The sequence below is a fragment of the Leptopilina heterotoma genome, unplaced genomic scaffold (genome assembly GCF_015476425.1).
Source record: "Leptopilina heterotoma isolate Lh14 unplaced genomic scaffold, ASM1547642v1 Lhet_63, whole genome shotgun sequence".
In the NCBI taxonomy this organism is placed as follows: domain Eukaryota; kingdom Metazoa; phylum Arthropoda; class Insecta; order Hymenoptera; family Figitidae; genus Leptopilina; species Leptopilina heterotoma.
In genome coordinates, this window is record NW_025111149.1 from 3,079,503 (window position 1) to 3,099,593 (window position 20,091).

General features: G+C 24.8%; 3 protein-coding genes across 9 annotated transcripts in view; 1 reads left to right on the forward strand and 2 right to left on the reverse strand.

Annotated features, from left to right (window-relative positions):
* Positions 1–5,351, reverse strand: part of LOC122509786 (chromodomain-helicase-DNA-binding protein 7) — a 56,361-nt gene extending 51,010 nt beyond the window's left edge. For 3 of the 5 annotated variants that reach the window (XM_043624030.1, XM_043624031.1, XM_043624026.1), the window contains exons 1-2: positions 4,758–5,351; positions 4,346–4,484 (exon numbers count right to left, since the gene is read on the reverse strand). The gene's annotated coding sequence lies outside the window, so the exon portion shown is untranslated. The remainder of the gene's footprint in view (positions 1–4,345; positions 4,485–4,757) is intronic. The other 2 variants (XM_043624028.1, XM_043624027.1) reach the window with 2 other exon arrangements.
* Positions 5,352–8,700: 3,349 nt separating this feature from the next.
* The window catches only part of LOC122509789 (rab3 GTPase-activating protein catalytic subunit), an 82,586-nt gene continuing 71,195 nt past the window's right edge, over positions 8,701–20,091 (forward strand). Inside the window, exons 1-7 of the mRNA XM_043624037.1 lie at positions 8,701–8,774; positions 8,861–9,085; positions 9,311–9,596; positions 9,750–9,886; positions 12,314–12,527; positions 12,844–13,252; positions 18,515–18,729. Of these exons, the coding sequence (XP_043479972.1) occupies positions 8,887–9,085; positions 9,311–9,596; positions 9,750–9,886; positions 12,314–12,527; positions 12,844–13,252; positions 18,515–18,729 (1,460 nt within the window). The 5' untranslated portion in view covers positions 8,701–8,774; positions 8,861–8,886. The remainder of the gene's footprint in view (positions 8,775–8,860; positions 9,086–9,310; positions 9,597–9,749; positions 9,887–12,313; positions 12,528–12,843; positions 13,253–18,514; positions 18,730–20,091) is intronic.
* The window catches only part of LOC122509790 (vasorin), a 58,499-nt gene continuing 57,142 nt past the window's right edge, over positions 18,735–20,091 (reverse strand). For all 3 annotated transcript variants that reach the window (XM_043624040.1, XM_043624041.1, XM_043624038.1), the window contains exon 7: positions 18,735–19,899. In XM_043624040.1, coding sequence (XP_043479975.1) covers positions 19,613–19,899 — 287 coding nt within the window. In that variant the 3' untranslated portion in view covers positions 18,735–19,612. The remainder of the gene's footprint in view (positions 19,900–20,091) is intronic.

Here is a 20,091-nt window from a genome sequence, read left to right on the forward strand (position 1 = left end):
ATTATCTATATCAATTTTTAATAATTTTTCAAAATTTCTCCGAGAATTCAATTATTTAAACACAAAAATTCAATTTTTTATAATAATTGAAACCGTCCATTTTTTTTAAAGATATTAAGGTAGAATATTTTCAAAAATTTTAAATAAAGAAATTCGTAAAATTAACTTTTTAAAAATATTTCTAAATAATTTTTGAAAGACAATAGTTTTACAATTACATGCAATTCAAAAATGTTCAAAAAATTGAAATTTGGTAAAATCTTTTAAGAAATAATTTAGTAAAACCATAGAAAAATAATTAAAATTTGATAAAATCTTTTAAAAAGAATTAAGTTTTTAAAAAATATAAAAAAATAATCAAACTTTTGAAGAATTTTAATTATAAATAATTTCTCAAAAATTATAAAATAGTAAATTTAAAAAAATTTTAATTTACTTTGTTCGAAGGTAATTGAATCTTATAAAATTATGATAAAATAATTCTAAGAATTAGTTTTTAATAAATATTGTAATGTAATTTCATTATGTAATATAAATTTTTTCATAATTTAAAGAAAAAATAATTATTTTGAAGAATTTTATGATCCCCAAGTTTTGAACGTTCAAATGAACGAAATATTTTTTATTGAAGATATTTTAATAAATTACTAATCACAAACAAATTTAAAAACTGAAATATTTACGTTTGAAAACTCAGTAATTAATTTTTTTTTGTAGTAACGCAAAATAATTGCAATAAAAATTTAATTTGGAAAAGAAATAAATAAATTTCGTTCATTTGAACGTTCAGAACTTTAGGATCTTGAATTTTAATTAAAAATTTTGAATATGATTATTTTCTCCAAAAAGTTAAAAATAATTCTAAAAATGTTTAATGTTATTTTGAGTATACCCGCATGTATTTGAATTTTCGGAAATGTTGAAAATATTAAAAACAAGTGAATTTTAAAAAATTAGAACGAAATAATCCAGAGAATTACTTTTCTCAAAACTATTTAATATTATTTTTAGAACTTAATTTTCATTTTTATTGAATTTACACTTGAAGAATATTCATTAAAATTTTTGAGAATTCAATTATTTCAAAAATTTTCAATTAAAATTCTTTAAAAGTCAATTTTCAAAAATTGTAATAAAATACTGGAAAAAATGATTTATTTTCAATTAAATTTTACAAAATTTCAATTATTTAAAATCTTTATACCTAATTGTATACTTCAAAAATTTAATTAGCAAAATTATTCAAAAATTTGTCTATAGTTATGCTTTTCACACTATAAAAATCGAAATAAGTTGCATTTTATACTAAAAATATGGTATTTTGTCGCAAAATTTGGAAGAAAAGTCAAAAAAGCCATAATATCCGAAGCCTGTAAATTCTAAAATTTAATTTACCTAAAGTTTCGAACGTTCAAATGAACGAAATATTTTTTTTTGTGCTCTAATATTTTAAAAAATTAATAGACTGAAATGGAAAAACATTGTAAATAATTATTTATTCAGCTAAAAAAATATTTTTTAATTATAAAAAACAATATTTTGAAAATAAAATTCGGATTAAAAGAAGTAATAAAAATATCGTCGTTCAATTGAACGTTCGAAACTTTAGGGACATAAAATTTACTTGAAATTACAACCAATTTATCGACTTTGCTTGTAAAGTATATTGTATTGTTAATGTAAAAAAACGATTATTAATCGACTGTTTCAATTAAATTTTCCTCTTTATCGTTTTCAGTCGCTAAAGTTCTGAACGTTCAAAGAAACGAAATTTATTTATTTCCTCATCAAATTTTTTATACATTAAATTCGACGATTATTACAACTGATAATATTGTGGAACGCAATTAAAAATTAATTTACTTTCAAAATTCTTTAATTTGCTTTTTTCACTATAATTATCAGCAATTTTTTTTTTTTTTTTTGAAAATATTTACAGTGGAAAAATATTTTGTTCATTTGATCGTTTGGAAATTTTTGAATATAAATTAGGAAAAAAATTCAATAACCACTTAATGAAATAATTAAATATTTGTCTTTTTGCTTCCTCATGAGGAAGCTTTGCATTGGTGACGATTTTCAATTTTTCAAAAGAAGGTTATATGGACTCATTTTCATCTAAAACATATGTATATTCAATCATGAGCAAATGTCCAGATGTATGTATGTGTGTGTGTGTGTGTGTGTATGTCACAAAAATTGTGTACAAATTATCTCATTTGATGGATTGACCTGAAATTTTGCAGGTTTATTGCAGTCATTAATACCTAAAATCTGACACAAGGATTTTCAAAAATATCTACAAAATTTTTTTTATACAATTTTTTTAAAATTTAGAAAAAATAATTTTTTTGTATTTTTTGAAATAATTTTTTTATTTGTTAATATTTTCATTAATTATTCTCAAAATTACATTCCTGACAAGAAAACGAATCGATTGATGTATACAAAGTATATATTTTATCAAAATTTATAAAATTAATAAATATTTTTCTTTTTCACAAAAAATTCAAATTTTGTATTTTTTTCATAATTTATTTAATATTAATATTTTGAAATGATTATTCTATCATAAAAAAGAAGCAATTGGCAAATTAAAGTGTAAATTTCACCAAATATTTATATAACAACTTATAAATAATTTATATAATTTTAATTTTAACAAATCTTCTGGACGAACCCTTTTGTACATAGTTTTTCAAAAGTTTGCAAAACCGCAATTTTTATATATTGAGGAAGCTAAATGGTCATGAAATGAACAACTTGTTTGTTATTTGAAAAGTTATTGTTATTTAAAACAAGAGAAAAAATCGAAGTCGAAATTTAATTTTTTTAAAAAATTTTAAATGTTTAATTTCTTTCTGATAGTTCAACATTTAAGGAAAATTTAAAGAAACAATTAATTTTTATCGTTTTTCATATTAACAGGCTAGACTTGCTTTTAAATAAAAAAAAATTTTATCATTATTATGGTTCTCGAATTATTTTCGCTTTATATTTTCATTAAGAAATTAAATAATATACGAAAATACAGTTCTGAACGTTCAAATGAACGAAATTTGTTTAATTCTTCTAAAAATTAAATTTTTATTGCAATACTTTTGCCTTGCTGTCAAAAAAAAAATAGTTTCTTAATAGGAAATTTAAGTTTCTAATTTTTATTACAATTAGCAATTTGCGAATATATTTTTAATAAAAAATAATTCGTTTACTTGAACGTTCAAAACTCGTTGATCATAAAATCCTAAAATAGAAAATAAATTATTAGAATACAAAATTAATACTAAAATATTAAATAAAATATACTAAAATATATACTGAAACATTAAATAAAATACTAAAATACAAAATCAATGCTGAAATATTAAATAAAATACTAAAATAGGTACAAAATAAATAAGAAAATGATAAAAATAAATAATGTCATTAAAGAAATTAAGGAAAAAGAAAGTGCGAATGGTAAAATATCGTCCATAATGAAAGTTGTGTCAAAAATTAAGAAATTGTGTCAAAATTATAATTAAATCGAACTAATAATAAATGGAAAATTAGGTTTCGTGGATAAACAATTTATAGACGAAACCTCCTTTTCTAGAAACGATAATTTTTAATTATCTGGGTTAAATAAGATAAAGAGGAGTTAACATTTCTTTAATCGTGGAAAAAGTGTAATTTTTAAGTAAAGAATCTTAATAGTTAATTACAATTTATATACATATATGTATATAAAGCCTAGTATGCAAAATACAATTAGAAACTTTTTTACGTTCACATTTTCTAAACACAGGTCAGCAATTATAAAACGTTGAGTCTTTAACTTTTAATTTCAATATATTTATATATGTGAAAAAGTAAACATTAGCTACTGACCTTATTTTGCTGACATAATCGCGAGAATTGTTTAAAAAACTACATTTTTTTCCTCTTATCAATTTTCTTTAACAATCTGCCAAAAATTAAAATAAAATAATATCAAATTTATATTTCCACCACTTTACGATGATCTTAACCGAAATACTTTCAATATTTTACCACGCACAATTTCTTTTTCGACAGGAAACAAAATTTGCAAAAACTTTTTTCCAAATGAAAATATTGATATTTGCACGACAGATTTGAAATTAAATGAATGTCAACTAGGTATATTCTGTCTGGATTTCTATTGAGCAAAATTAGCAATGACATAACAAAATTAATTTCTTTTGACTCATGCAAAATTAAGAGATTTTAAAAAAATATTCGTTACAATGAATAAATTTTAAAAAGAAAATATTGCATTGTAAAAGGAAAACAAAGTAAAGAAAATATTATATTTGCCGAGAAATAAAAATTCCATTCACCGAACCTGTGCTTAACTGAATAAAACCGGAAGTAGCCGTCCACAAAAAATGCATATTTCAGAAATCAATAATAGAAAATCTTTTCTTTTCCCCCAAATAATACATCCAATGTTCACCGTTATTTGATGGAATTTTCAGTCATTTCTGTAAAAAAAAGGTGGAAAACATAATAAATTAAGGTTAGTGGACGACAATGGAAAGATAAGAATTTTAAAGAAATAAAATCGCAGTAGCCATTCATAATCCCGCAATACTGTACTTGCCAGCACATGACCCCGTTCGGTGAAAATAGGTGCTACATTTTATATTATTAAAATATGATATAAAAACTATAAAAATACGTTATTGTTCAGGCCGCCCACTCGATAAATCATATCACCAACAATTGAAATGAAATCAATAAACAAAATTACTTACGTATTAATAATCGGCGATTCCATCTTGTTCGAAGATTTCACTTAAAACAATTGCACGAGTATTCGCTTAATCGTTATTTCGGTGTCCATTTTGTTTGGTTAATTACTAAAGAGGCGGCAGTGCTGCCGCAAGTTACATTGACACATGACCGTTTACCTGAGGCACCACCAATACGATGAAACTTAAAATCTATCGATTAGTCTTGGTTAGCGTTATATATCACTTATACATTCAAATATATATATATATATATATAGATTTTTTTTCCTCAAAAATAATTTAAAACTTAACTAAACACTTGAAAAATTTGACATACTTTTTACCCTTTTCTTTCTTTTTTTCTTGCTATGTACTACTACTACTACAACACACGTTGCACTAAACTTCTGCCAAAAAAATATTGTAATTAATACCGGTCGTTAATGTAAAAACTTGTTAAAAACGAGATACTATCATTAGCGTACGCTTATCTGCGACTTGTCGTTCTTCATATCGTTACCGTATTTCTATTATTTCCATAATAAAAGAAATTTCCATTGTGCGTCTAAGATAACAGAAATGACGACCATTGTTGCGAACGCGGATATGTTCACCTTTATGTTCCGTTCACATATTCCTAATTTGCAATTTTATTTCCTGTAGCCTGTAAATATTTCCCGTTTTATAAGTCGAGAAAAATGCACTGTGATTGGTTGATTGAAATATTTCACAGCATCCGCAATTTGAATATTGATATTCTGGATTTTATTATCTATTATATCTAATTGAAGGCTCCGAACAATTTAAAATTATTTAAGTGTTGAATAGTTAATAAAATTGTTTTCTTACAGTTTTCTTATAGTTTTATTCATTTTATTAATGAAATTTCGAGATATTTTCAAAGAGTTTGTAGATGGCACTAGTGAGGACAAAATGTTACGAGCGACTACCATCTCGCTCGTTAACTTTCGATATATCGATTTACGAGTTATCGAAGCGCGAATTATAACATTTCGTTAATAAACTTAATTATTTTTAGTATTTTCTCACGACTCTAGACAAATATTGACGAGACTAAACAAGAAAGTTTGACTATTGTAAAATATAATACTTCATGGTTTAATAGTTTCCAAATTCTGAATATGTATTTGAAAATCAACATTTCTTAGAATTGTCATAAATCAAGTAGAATAGCGAAAGAAAATGTAATCTCTAGTTTCTTTAGAGTCATAAAACCGAGAAACCCTCGAAAGAATATAAAAAATATCTCAAGTGTCCTTTTCCATAGGACAATGCAACATGTGTTTACCATACTTGTGACCACAGAAATGGCTTCGAAAAGTCACGTACACATAGACTTTCATTATGCGACGAACTTTAATTATCAATTGTATAATATGAACATTATGAACAATTGACAATAATATTATATTGTTGCTAATTATGCAACATGAATGTATTATTTGAAAATGATATTATTAGTAAACTTCATCTAATTGAGTGTTGTAATATTATGGTATTGAATATAAATATATATTTGTAACGTATTAATATAATAATAATATTATATTATGATATATTATCAAATTGGTTATCGTTATAATTGTTATTTATATTTAAATATGATGAGTGCAGTATAAGAGATTTATTGTTACTAGATATGATGTAAATAATTAATAATTGTGTAATTAGTGTGAATGAAAAAGGGTTATGTTCACTTGTTGTGATACATGTTTTCAATACGTAGAGTATGTTTATACGTGTATTAGTGCAGTGCAGTGTTGGTGTTGTGATTCTGAACACTCCATAGACTTTACAAACTCTATAACAGGGCATGCGCAAAGATTTTGCCATGGACCAAGGGCTAAATGCTCCCTCACGAATTCAGTTCTACTTTGGAGTTCTTTCGTAATGTACTTCAGAGTAGTCCCAAAAATAGTCATAAGAATAACTTCGACTCGTGTAATGTTTTTGACTTTAATAAATGTATTGGGTTTACTTGCGAATTTAGTTGGATTAATGATTAATTAATATTATTAATTATTAATTGATCCTTCTTATTCGTGAGGTTTTTCCCTCCGTTTTAACGGAAATTAACTTGTTTTATTTGAATATTTCCGCCTTCCTTTTCAAAGGATTAAGACGCTCTCACAGCTCTGCATGCATGCCAATGCATGCATAGTTGTCATGGTAACACATGAGAGTAAGTAAGTCAGAAAATTCAAATTTCATGTTTTTTCTCTCTTACTCTCATGCTGGCAGTAGAGCTGTGCGAGCGCCTTTAAACCAAGATTGAACATCAAATCAAATCGCGGATCTTACGCCTGCGCGTAAATAACGTAACTCCGCACGTAACAAAAAATTAAAGGAAACTTTTTGCTGTTTCAAAAACAAAGTATGAATCAAAACAAAATCTCAAGGTAGAACATTTTGACATATCAACAAAAACGACAAAAACATACAAATAACACAAAAATTTGACTTTTCCGGATTTGTTACGTTTACTTACGTTTGACGTAGAAAGTTCGAGAGGGGTGCTACTCTCTGTACCAAAAACATAAGTTCGAATGCTCATTATGCCGAATTTACAATTTAGAAATGACCAGATACGCGAATCCTCAATAACCTAAATTGTATATTGAATGAAATTCAAAAGTAGGGAATAATCATTTGATATATTCTGCATATGGAGAATATTATTTTAAACTAATTCTTTTTTTCCACAATTTGAAATTATTGCAATTTTTATTTTTGGAATTTCCACTTTACCTACATTTTAATAGATCGAAACGTAAAATATCAGAATTGACATTTAATTGAAATATGATGGAGAATAAATATATATTCACTGAATAAAAAGATTAAATAATTATTAAATGTTTGAATTTAATAAAAACATATTGTTCAAAAGTTACAGTGCGAATTGTACAGAATATATATTAATAAGAAATATAATTTGGCAGAATGTCGATTCGATCGATTTTATATTTGCAAGAAATTCAATTTGACAGAATATCAATTTATAAGAAACACGTTTTCGTAGAACTTTAACTTGTCAGAATTGTAATTTTGTAGAATATTAATATTGGCAAATCTAATTTTGGTAGAAATCTGCTTTATCAGAATGATCACATGTTCGAATCCTCAAAAGTTAGAATTCCATTTTTACCGAAAATGGATTCCACATAAATATTTGGCGCAAATTTTAAAATCGACCAATCAGAAATCAGAATTTTAAAATTTGCGCCAAATATTTATGTGGAATCCATTTTCGGTAAAAATGGAATTCTAACTTTTGAGGATTCGAACATGTGATCATTCTGATAAAGCAGATTTCTACCAAAATTAGATTTGCCAATATTAATATTCTACAAAATTACAATTCTGACAAGTTAAAGTTCTACGAAAACGTGTTTCTTATAAATTGATATTCTGTCAAATTGAATTTCTTGCAAATATAAAATCGATCGAATCGACATTCTGCCAAATTATATTTCTTATTAATATATATTCTGTACAATTCGCACTGTAACTTTTGAACAATATGTTTTTATTAAATTCAAACATTTAATAATTATTTAATCTTTTTATTCAGTGAATATATATTTATTCTCCATCATATTTCAATTAAATGTCAATTCTGATATTTTACGTTTCGATCTATTAAAATGTAGGTAAAGTGGAAATTCCAAAAATAAAAATTGCAATAATTTCAAATTGTGGAAAAAAAGAATTAGTTTAAAATAATATTCTCCATATGCAGAATATATCAAATGATTATTCCCTACTTTTGAATTTCATTCAATATACAATTTAGGTTATTGAGGATTCGCGTATCTGGTCATTTCTAAATTGTAAATTCGGCATAATGAGCATTCGAACTTATGTTTTTGGTACAGAGGGTAGCACCCCGTTCGAGAAAGTTGACGTACTCAGCTACCCAATCCTGCTGTCTTCGACAATTGTCGACAATGCTCGATAACGCGCGGTTCAAGAAAGTTGTTTCCAATTTATTTCATAACAAAATTATTACTTTTTGTAAATATAATTCTTTGAAATTATCAAAATAAATTAGCTCGAAACATTTATAATTGTATATTTAAATATTAATTTCCCGTTGGCAGTTTGATGAGGAGCAATTTATGTCAAAATGAATAACGACGAAATTGCTGAGGACGTTCATCATCTTGATTTTACAACTGCTACAGAATGGGAAATATTTATTGCTAGAATCGAAGAAATTCTTCACGAATGGCACCTTTCTAATGTACCTTTTGGTTCGCCTTTGAAAGAGAAAGATTTTGTTAATTTACGTTGGTTGGAAGTGTCTGAGAAATTAAATTTTGCAGGTTAGTTTTTACATATTTATTTGTTATTGTCACGCATATGTTATTGTTACTCGCATTTTTATGTATTGTCTTTTCTTGATAAAATTGTATTCAATTCAGTACTGAATTGATTTTTTTCCCTTGTATGGAAAATTACTTGAACTAATTTTACTAAAATTGAATAAACAATCAGAAAGAAGAAATTTTTAATTTATTTAACTCTTGAAAATATTGCACTACTTTTAGATGTGGAATTCACGTTTAAACACTACAAGTTAAAAACGGAATTAAATGAATCAATTGGAGGTTACGGTGAGGAAGTTGAAGATTCGTTTACACAATGTCAAAAGGATATTCTTAATGCTTCAAATGATTTTGCCCAATTGAATGTTAATCATTTAGAGATAGCTCGTTTTTATGGAGTAAGAGAATTTTTGGTTTTAATTCCCTCTAAACGAACTCCTATTCTCGATGAGACAAGAATTAAAATTCTTGTCAGCTCTCTCGCCATTGCAGCCAGCAATTCAAATTGGTAATTTTAATGATTTTATTATTATTACATTCCTATATTTTTATTCTAATTCTATCTTCTGCTTTTTTTCTATTTTCTATCAAATATTTTAATATAACACGTTGGTGTTTCGACAAAAATTCATTTTTCACTGCTTTTATCATCTCGTTGTAGTGAAGTTCCAGTTTTTGTTCAAGTACTGGAACTCTGGCAACAATTTTACCTTGGAGTTGGTCTCGGAAGGGGATCAAAGGTCAATTTTAACATGATACACTTGAAGAAAACTCCTCCTCATTGCAAGCATTTAAATGGTAAACAAACAGAAAAAAACATTCAACTTAAGCTAAAATCTTAAAAAAAACAGAAAAATAATTTTAAATATTTTGTGAATGTAGAAATTTTGTTTTTCTAATTTACAGGCTTCGGATATCATGACTTTTATCGACTTATATTAAAAAATTGCGACTTTTTCGACTTTTCTTCCAAATTTTGCTACAAAATACCATATTTTTAGTATAAAATGCAATTTATTTCGATTTTTATAATGTGAAAAGCATAACTATAGACAAATCTTTGAAAATTTATTTTTGAATAATTTTTTTAATTAAATTTTTGAAATATACAATTAAAAAGATTTTGAATAATTGAAATTTTTGAAAATTTAATTGAAAATAAATTATTTCTTCAAGTATTTTATTACAATTTTTAAAAATTAACTTTTAAAGAATTTTAATTGAAAATTTTGGAAATAATTGAATTCTCAAATATTTTAACGAATATTCTTCAAGTGTAAATTCAATCAAAATGAAAATTAATCAAAATTAGGTTCTAAAAATAATATTAAAATAATTTTGAAAAAAGCAATTCTCTGAATTGTATCGTTCTAATTTTTTAAAATTCAATTGTTTTCAATATTTTCAATATTTCCCAAAATTCGAATGTATACACAAAATAATAAATATTTAAATTTTTTAGAATTATTTTTGAATTTTTGGAGAAAATAATCATATTCAAAATTTTTAATTTAAAATCTTCAAATAATTATTTTTTCTTTAAATTATACAAAAATTCTTCAATTATTTTTGAATAATTATATTACAATATTTATAAAAAACTAATTCTTAGAATGTTTTATCATATTTTTTTAAGATTCAATTACTTTCGAACAAAGTAAATTAAAATTTTTTAAAATTTACTATATTAGAATATTTGAGAAATCATTTATAATTAAAATTTCAATTTTTTTTTGACATTTTTGAATTGTATGCAATTGTAAAACTATTGTCTTTCACAAATTATTTAGAAATATTTTTAAAAAGTTTATTTTACGAATTTTAAGATGAAGTTTAGTTAAAAAATGTAGAAAAAAATTGAATTTTTGGAAGGGTTATAGTTTTAATTTTTAGAAATTATGAAATTTCAGAAGTTGAAATTTTTTAAATTTTATTTCCTGTGAAAAAAGAAATAAGAAGTATTTATTTCTTTATTTATTTAGTATATAAACGGGCTTATATTGCCCTTTCGTACAATGTACTGAACAATGAAAATCTTACGTTACTAGTTGACCGCATTGTTATTATTTTTGTCGAAAATCTGCTTGCGTAGTTCTCTAACAAACGCATTAAGCGAAACGCCATAAAAATTTACTCTGTCATAAAACTGATCTGCCTCACGACTCAACCTATTGACTACTGAATTTTCTAAGTAATTAGTTCTAATAAGTTGTTGATTAAATAATGGAACTTCAGTTCTGGGAGAATGCTTTGCTGCAAAAAAACAAAATAAACTTAAGAGATCTGAACAATTAAGTAAACCATTAATGACTTTAAATAAAAACAGGAGATCTGCAAAAAGAAATCTCTGAGATATAGTTGGAATATTAAATCTTTTTCTAAGGTCAGTATAGTCGTGATCATAGAAGTCGTAAGGCACTCCAGTTTGTTTGGCGAGGAAACGATAATAATTTTCGCTGTCGTATATAAAAGAGATATTTTATCGAGAATGTCGCAAACAGATTGATAAATAGATAAGTTCGAATTAGGCGGGATATAAAAAGTGCCAATAATATAAAGAATAGACTTATAAGTAAATTTAACAAAAACATGTTCAATAGAAATGTTATCAGTATCTATGACTAAAGTTCTTAACGATGATTCACACGCAATTAACACACCCCCGCCACGTAGAAAACCACTAGTGTTGGAATTCCTATCCATGCGAAAAATGTTATAGTTAAATATTTAAATATTTATTTACCAAATTATTCAAGTTTTTATTAATTGAATTTAGAAATCAATGAAGAATCAGAGAAATACAAAATAACATTTTTGTAACAACACTAAATTAAATAAATGACTTTTTTTTCTATTTTTAATCGACTTAATCGATTTTTTTTCTTGTTAAAGTCGATCTGAGGCCTGAATTTAGAATAACGTAATTAAAATAGTAATTATAAAATAAATAATTTTTATAGATCTATGTTAATAATTGAAAATTCTGAAAGTAATTGAATGTCATAAACAATGTCTATCAAGTTTTTAAAATGCTCGTGTTTGTTGATAATTGTAATTGAATTTTGATTATTTAGTTTTATTAAAATTTTTGGGAAATAATTGAATTATTTTCAGAATTTTATTACAGTTTTTGAAAATAATTTAATTGTTTTAAAGAATTTTATTTAAATTTTTGAAAATAAATAAATACCTATTAATTTTTTTAATATATATATTATTTTACAGGTTTGCTTACACTGTTTAAGCAAAAAATTAGCGAAGGATGCGGTTTGAGATTAGATCCAGCAATCATTTCGATAAGATTTTCATACATTATTAAAGATTGGATTAATACTAAATTGCCCCAGGAATTTCCGGATTTCGAATTCCTTCAAGGAGAGACTATAGGCGTTTCTGAAATGGGGAAACTTCCTTTTGGAGCAAGTCACGATCCAATAAGGTTAGTTTGCAAATAAAGTAAATTAAAATTAATTTGACGATATTCTTCAAATGAAAAAACATTTAAGCATTCAAGAAATAGAAAACTCTTTTTCTTTCTTCTTTAAACTTTTGGCTTGACTTGTGATTTTCGACCTCCGTCATGGTCTGACCTCTAGTATCAATTTTTCACACTACATTTCGTTAACGGTTTTTTAAAAGAATCGGCCATTTTTTTATAGAGAAATTCGACTCTACGGTTCATCACGTCATTAAAAGGATTAAAAGGTATTTATTAGTTACTTTAATTTATTACTAATTAATTCTTTTTTTTGCAGAGAATTGCATTTGTTTACAACTTGGCATCAAATTGCGGAAAATATTGTCGTCGATAGTGAAGGTTTTAGTGATTTGGATCCACTATTAGCGCCAGAATGGTCACTTTTGGTAAAAAGCACACATTCACCGTGTTGTCTTCTCGGCGACAGTTTAACAAAATTCTTTCAATTATGTCACGATCAACGAACGTTAACCGATATTATTGGCGATTTGGGCTTTTTCGAAAGCGAAGAATCATCATTGAGTTCGGCTTTTAATATTCTCACCGAATCGAGAATACCAACAATATCAAACGTTGTGGGAAAGAGAGGACCAAAATTTCGCAGAAAAAATTCCGAGTGTTCCATTTCTGAACATAATCTCGGTCCAATAATGTATTTTCTATTTCCTGATGCTGATGAAAATTCGGTAAGTTTTTTTTTAAATTAAAATTTGTACAACAATTTTAAAAAAATTCTCGTTAAAATTTCAATTATCTTTATAAATAATAAAATTCTTCTCAATTTTAATAAAAATTCTCCACAAGATTCAATAATTTTTAAAAATTGAAATGAAATTCGATGAAAGAATTCCATTCTTTTAATAATTTTTTGATAAAATTATAATAATTAAATTATTTTCAATGCAATTTTAATTATATCTCTTGAAAAAAATTTAATTATTTTCTAGAATTTTAATATAGTTTCTTCTTGGTAAATATTCAATTATGTTCATAAATAATAGAATTCTTCTCAGAAACTCATTTATTTTCAATATAATTGTAATAAAATTCTTCACAAGAATTCAATTATTTTTAATACAATTTTATTAAAATATGTCTAGAGAATTCAATTATTTTTAAAAATTGAGGGTCCAGATGTACCAACTGCCCCTACGCGCTGTCGAAGAGGACTATACCAGTCAGTGAGCAGTGAGCGCCTCTGGGCCTCTCACTACTACCTGACTTGTATTATCCCTTGCGAGTTGCGACAGCGCGTAGCGGCAGTTGCTGCATCCGGCTCCTCAATTGTAGTAAAATTCATTTTTAATAATTCATTTATTTTGAAATTTGAATTCAATTTTAATTAGTTTCTTCGAAAAAATTTAATTAATATCAACAATTTTAATAAATTTAAATATAAAATAATTGAAGATTTTTAAAAACTAGTTTTCATTGAAAATATTTTTAAAAATTTACAAAATAGATAAAATAGGTGAAAATTGACGGAATTGGTGAAATAGGTGAAAAAATAAAAAAAAAGTTCCAAAAGAATTCAGTTATTAAAAAAAGTGTTAATAAAATTCTTCGCAAACATTTAATTATTTTCATAAGTAATAAACATTTCACAAGAATTCAATTATTCAATTACAGGGATTCAATTATTTTCATAAATAATAAAATTCTTTTTAGAAATTCAATTATTTTCATAAATAATAAAACTCATCGCAGAATTTCAATTATTATTATATAATAATAATAATAATAATAATCTGTCCTCACCTGGAGTTAGTGTTGTTTTATTCCAATTTTTTGTTTTATAGTTCGAATTGTTATGTCAAAAGTTTAACAGTTAATTTTTAAATAATAAAATATTAAGTAAGTGGAGTAAGAAAATTTAACCCCAATTTCAAAAACTCAATAAAAAGGTACATTATTTTTTTATATATATTTTTTAAAATAATTAATTATTCTATGAATTATTCATTTTTGTATTTAAATAACTCAATTCTGATAAGAATTGATTTAAACAAGAATTTTAGTTAAAACTATAATAAAGGGTTCTTAAATTAAATATTAAATTTTAATTTGTATTTAGTTGAAGAATTTCTGAATAATTTAAATTTCGTAAACAAATGGATTTTAAAATTCTCAAAGAACTTTTTTCAAAAATTATTAAAAATAATTTATTCCTATGGGAAAATAATAATGATTAAAATTTATTTAGAAAAGAAGTTATTGATGTTCTCAAATAATTTTAGAATTAAAGATATTCGTAAATAAATGTAATGGAACATTTTTTTGGAATATCTAATCATTTTTAGAGAGAATCAGAATATTCTTTAGAGTCAAGGAAGAAGTCAAAATTTTGTTAAGTAATAAAGTTTTTCATATTAAAAAAAAGAAAATATTTTACAGGATTTACATTTGTTAATTTTCTAAAATGTTTGTTACAAAATGCTAATTTTTTAGAATCAAAGGAAATAATGTATAGTATAAAAATATTAATAATTTTTTTAGATTAATAAAAATATTTTTGAATTATTTGAGAAATAAAAATAATATTATTAAATCAAAAAAAATAAAAACAAAATAAAGAAATGTAATATTATCTATCAAAACATATAAAAAACAAAAGCATAAATTTTGTTAAAAAATCGTTATTTTATATTTTATTTCTATTTTCTATCAAAACGAATAAAAAACAAAAGAATAACCATGACTCACTTCAGGTGTGGACAGACTGGACAGAATGAATACGACGATTATTATAGTTAATTAGAATGTTTTTTTCATTGAAATATTTACTTTCAATGAAAAATAATTATCTTCCAATGAGAATTAGGCCCTTTAATATTATTTCCGTGATAATATCAAACATTTTTGTTTTGTTATTAAAAAAATTATTTATTTAATTAAAATTCAATCCTGTATTATTATTTACATTACTACAACAATTGTTCACATGATTCTTTATGTTTGTTGTTATTGTAGATTATATAAAAGCAATATTATTGTTAAAAAACCTAACTGGCCGGTTTACATCAGGGGGTGGGGCAAACCGGCCAGTTTGCAAAATTTTTTAAAGTTAACACAGCAACTAACCAATAAAAGATAAAGTATAGGTGTCTCTGGGAAAAAGTTGCGCAATTTAATGATCTTTCAAACAAGCGAATGAAAAATGAAATCGGTTGGTTCATTTAGTCACAAGAGTAAAAATACCGTTATTATGGCCGGTTTGCTCCACTCTCCCCTATACTTCTAACTAACAATTCTGTAAAATTAATTTTTTTGAAAAAGTTTGATTGAATTTTTTTTGAAATTATTTTAGTTTTTATTTTCTAATAGGTATATATTTAATTGAAGAATTTCCGAATAATCAAAATTTCGTAGAATTGAATTATAAACAAATGAATTTGAAAAATTCTTAAACAACTTTGTCAAAAATTATTAAAAATAAATGTTTTAAAGAAGAATTTTAGTTACAAATTCTAAAAAATAATAATTGAATTGGTGAAAATAATTTTGAAGAAATTAAAGTAACAATATTTTTATTATATAATATAAAATAATAATTTTATCACTCGGTGATAAAAGAGAAGTTCTTGATGTTTTCGAATAATTTTACAATATTAAAGAAACTCGTAAATAAATGTAATAGAACATTTTTTTGAGTATCTAATCATTTTCAGAGTGAATCAGAATATTGTTTTGGGTCAGGGAAAAAGTAAAAATTTTGTCTGGAAATCAGGGGGAAACAAAATTAAATTTTTCTGGCACCCCTGATAAAATAAAAAATATACATAATAATAATTTGCTATTCCGTGAACAGAAAGTGTCGTCTTTTGTTTTTCTATAATAATTAATGTTTTGATAGATAATTTTGGTTATGAGTATTCCCATATGTGTGATAACCACTTGACGTATAGAAATTTTTTTTCAAATTGAAGAAAAATGATCAAGACGTGCCTCTATTCAATTGATGTTTAAAATGGTAAATACATGTAATTTTTTCAAGAAATCATTATCATTTTGTAAATTCTTATAAATTTAATGAAATTCTCAAACTTAGTATTTTTATTTCTTTTGGCAAATTCAGTCTCCTTTAAAATGATAATTCAATAAACTTTTAAAAAATCCCGTATTTTCTACATTTTTTAATACTCTTGCCCTTCCGGTTACGCAGAATTGGGTACTTTGTATTTATTTAAGAAAAAATAATACTTATAAATTCTATTAAAAATTTATTTCCTTCAATTATCAACATTTCAATGTTTTCAATATATTTTTCGGATGAATACTAACAATTATTAGGGTAGGCGAACACTTTTTCTAAAAAAATATGTATTTTCTAATCCTTTTTGTCTAAAAAGGGCGATTTCTAATTAAATCTGTTTTCTGAAAAAAGTTTTTCTAAAAAGTTATAATTTCTAATGTTTATTTTCCTAAAATTTCTAAAATTCCATAATTTTGATAAAAATTAGAAAATTGTTAAAAACTTAAGTTTAAGAAATAGAAACTATATTACATATTTTCTGTTTCTTAATCACAATTCTGTTTTCAAAATTATAAGTTTCTTTTTGAAAATGAAGAAAAAATATTTAAAAATTACTATTTCTTATCAGAATTTGTTAACAAAATTCTGTTCTTCTTTGAAAAAAAAATAATTTGCATCATTTTTACACCAAAATTTCCAAAGTTAATATATTTATAAAAAATTTTAAATATCTTTAGGAAAAAAATCTCTATAATTTCTATTTGTTAATTACGATATTTTTAACTGGATTATTTTAAAATTTTGTTAAAAAATTTGCATAATTTCTATTTTTTATTATAATTTTTTAACGAAATCTCAAGTATTTTTTTTAAAGAATTAACAAATTTTCGTAAATTTTATTTTTTAATCATATGTACCTATTGATCGTGATTACAAAAATTGAATATTGTTAGAAAAAAGAAAATTTTGAAAATTACCTTTATAAGAAAATAAATTTTTTGAAAATTACCTTTATTCGAAGACAGAAAACTGCAAAATCACCTTTATTAGAGAAAAGTTTTTTAGAAATTCACCTTTATTAGAAAAAATTTTGTTAGAAAAAAAAAATTTTGAAAATTACCTTTATTAGAAGACAGAAAACTGCAAAATCACCTTTATTAGAGAAAAGTTTTTTAGAAATTCCCCTTTATTAGAAAAAATTTTTTTTAGAAAATACGATTTAGAAAAACTATACGTCAATCATTATTAGAAACAATAAGAATGAAAATTAAAATATTTGAAGAAATTATAATTTAAATCTTTTGAGTTTGAATTTTATTACATTTATATGAGCTTAAAAAATGTTTGAGGGATTTCATGAGAAAATTACATGTATAAAAATTACATTTGAAACTTGAGTTGAGTAGAGGCATGTTTTTTCACTTGGTAATTATATTTATTTTAATAACAGAAGCCATTAAAAAATCGCAAAAGGATCCAAGGCAAGAAAAGTAGTAATTTTGATTTTTTGAGGATTTTCTAAAAATCTCGGTATTTAAACTAAATTATAATTTCCACCCCTTGGAAGCAATTTTTTTCGTTTGCTAATTATTTATTTTAATGTTAGAAGTCATTAAAAAATTTTGCAAGAAGATCGAAGGCGGGGGAAGCAGTGATTTTGATTTATTTTATATTTTAGGATTTCTGAAAAATCCGTGACAAAAAATAAAAATCACTGCTTTCCCCGCCTTCGATCTTCTTGCAATTTTTTTAAATGGCTTCTGAGGCGTGGAAATGATAATATAGTTGAAATACCGAGATTTTTTAAAAAATCATAACTATTGTAAACATGCAAGAATATAAATTGAAATTATTAAATTTTTTCTGTGGAAAGCAGGTAGGCAGATTGCTACCGTGATAATTCTTTAAATCATTCACGCGCGCGTAGGACTTTGCTAGTAGAAAAAATATTCTTAAATGTAAAAAAACATTCCAGACACATCCGTATGAAGATTTCAGCAACTACAATTTCGACGAGAACAAATGGAAAGGAATAAAATCGTGTGCGATTGGAAGTTTAGTTTGGAGATTAGCTGTCGTCGCTGTTTATTGTCTGTCATCGTCCGGAGGACTCAAGGCATTTTCTCACTTGTGGTACGAGTTCATTCAGGAAATTCGCTTGTGCTGGGATAAAGGCACTTTCATACCAGGGTGAGTTTTTGTTTATTTCTCTTTAATTTCATCGAGTCGATTAAGTACAAAATATTCCATTTTTTTTAATAATTAAAATACTAGATATATAATATAAAAAAAAGTCACTGGAGTGCCGCAAAACGATATTTACATTATATTACCAGTGAATACTGAGTCCGTGCACTGAAAATGAGTGTACTGTTATCCTACTTCTAAAAAAATACTCATACTTTCAGTGCGAGTTTTTCATCAAAAAAATTTCTTTGGAATTCTTTATGATTTCATTGCACTGATTAATAATCTCAAAAAAAAAAATTAATCTCAGTATTACGTGTACAAAAAAAGAGCTCAGAGACACTTTTGCTGGATGAACTTTTACTCTTAGTAATTTTTATACTAAACGTTCTAAATTCTTAAATTCTAGTTTTCTTTTAAAATTTTCTTATTAATCAATTTAAAAATCAATTTAATAATATAGAAAGAGTTAAAATCTGTACATGTAATTAACGAGTATTTAATCATTTTTCTATCTTCACTAAACAATTAGCAGACATTTTCTCTTTTTATTTTAAACTTTAATATCTCTAGAATTATTTTAATCTCAAATCTAGAAATTCGAATTTTAAATTGAATATTAATATCTTAAAGTGATTCCTTTTTTTAATTTTAAAAGAAAGAAAAATTTCAAAGTTTGAAATTCGAATTTTAATTTGAATATAAATTCTGATTGTAGTGGTAGAAATATACATTAGTTTCTTTTATTGAAAAGGGAAGACAAATTTTAATTTATAACGCTTTTTATCTAGGACTTCTAGACAGCAACACGTGTGGTTTTTTTTTTTTTTGAAAATTTTCATGAATTGGCTTGAGCAAGAATACGTCTTTTATTTATTTATTTTTTTTAAAGAGGAACGAGTCCACCTCTTGTGGTTGGATTGCGAGCCATGTAAATATCCATATCGTGATCATAATTATTCTCATCGTAATTGTTGAGCGTGTGAGTCGATTCCGCTAAACTGTATCGACTACCTGGACGGGGGACGTGACTTTGTTCCAGGGTGCGATTTCGCGAACGTGGACGTTGTCTTCGCGATGTTGCCTGCGGTGGTAAATGATTGACAGCTGGAAAACTGGCCCTTGACATCCTGTCAGATGCAGCTGCCAACGATTGTCGTGATTGTCGTAATTCTGAAAATTTACAGAGTTTTCCCTTTTAATTCTATTGAATTCTGTTCAATTCTATTGAATTATATTCGATTCTACTCAATTCTATTCAATTCTTTTATTAAATTTTATTTAAAATCTTAAAATTAAAAAAAATATTTAAAGTTTCTGAAGCTCACGTTTATAATCACCCGATTTAGAAGAAAAAATATTTTT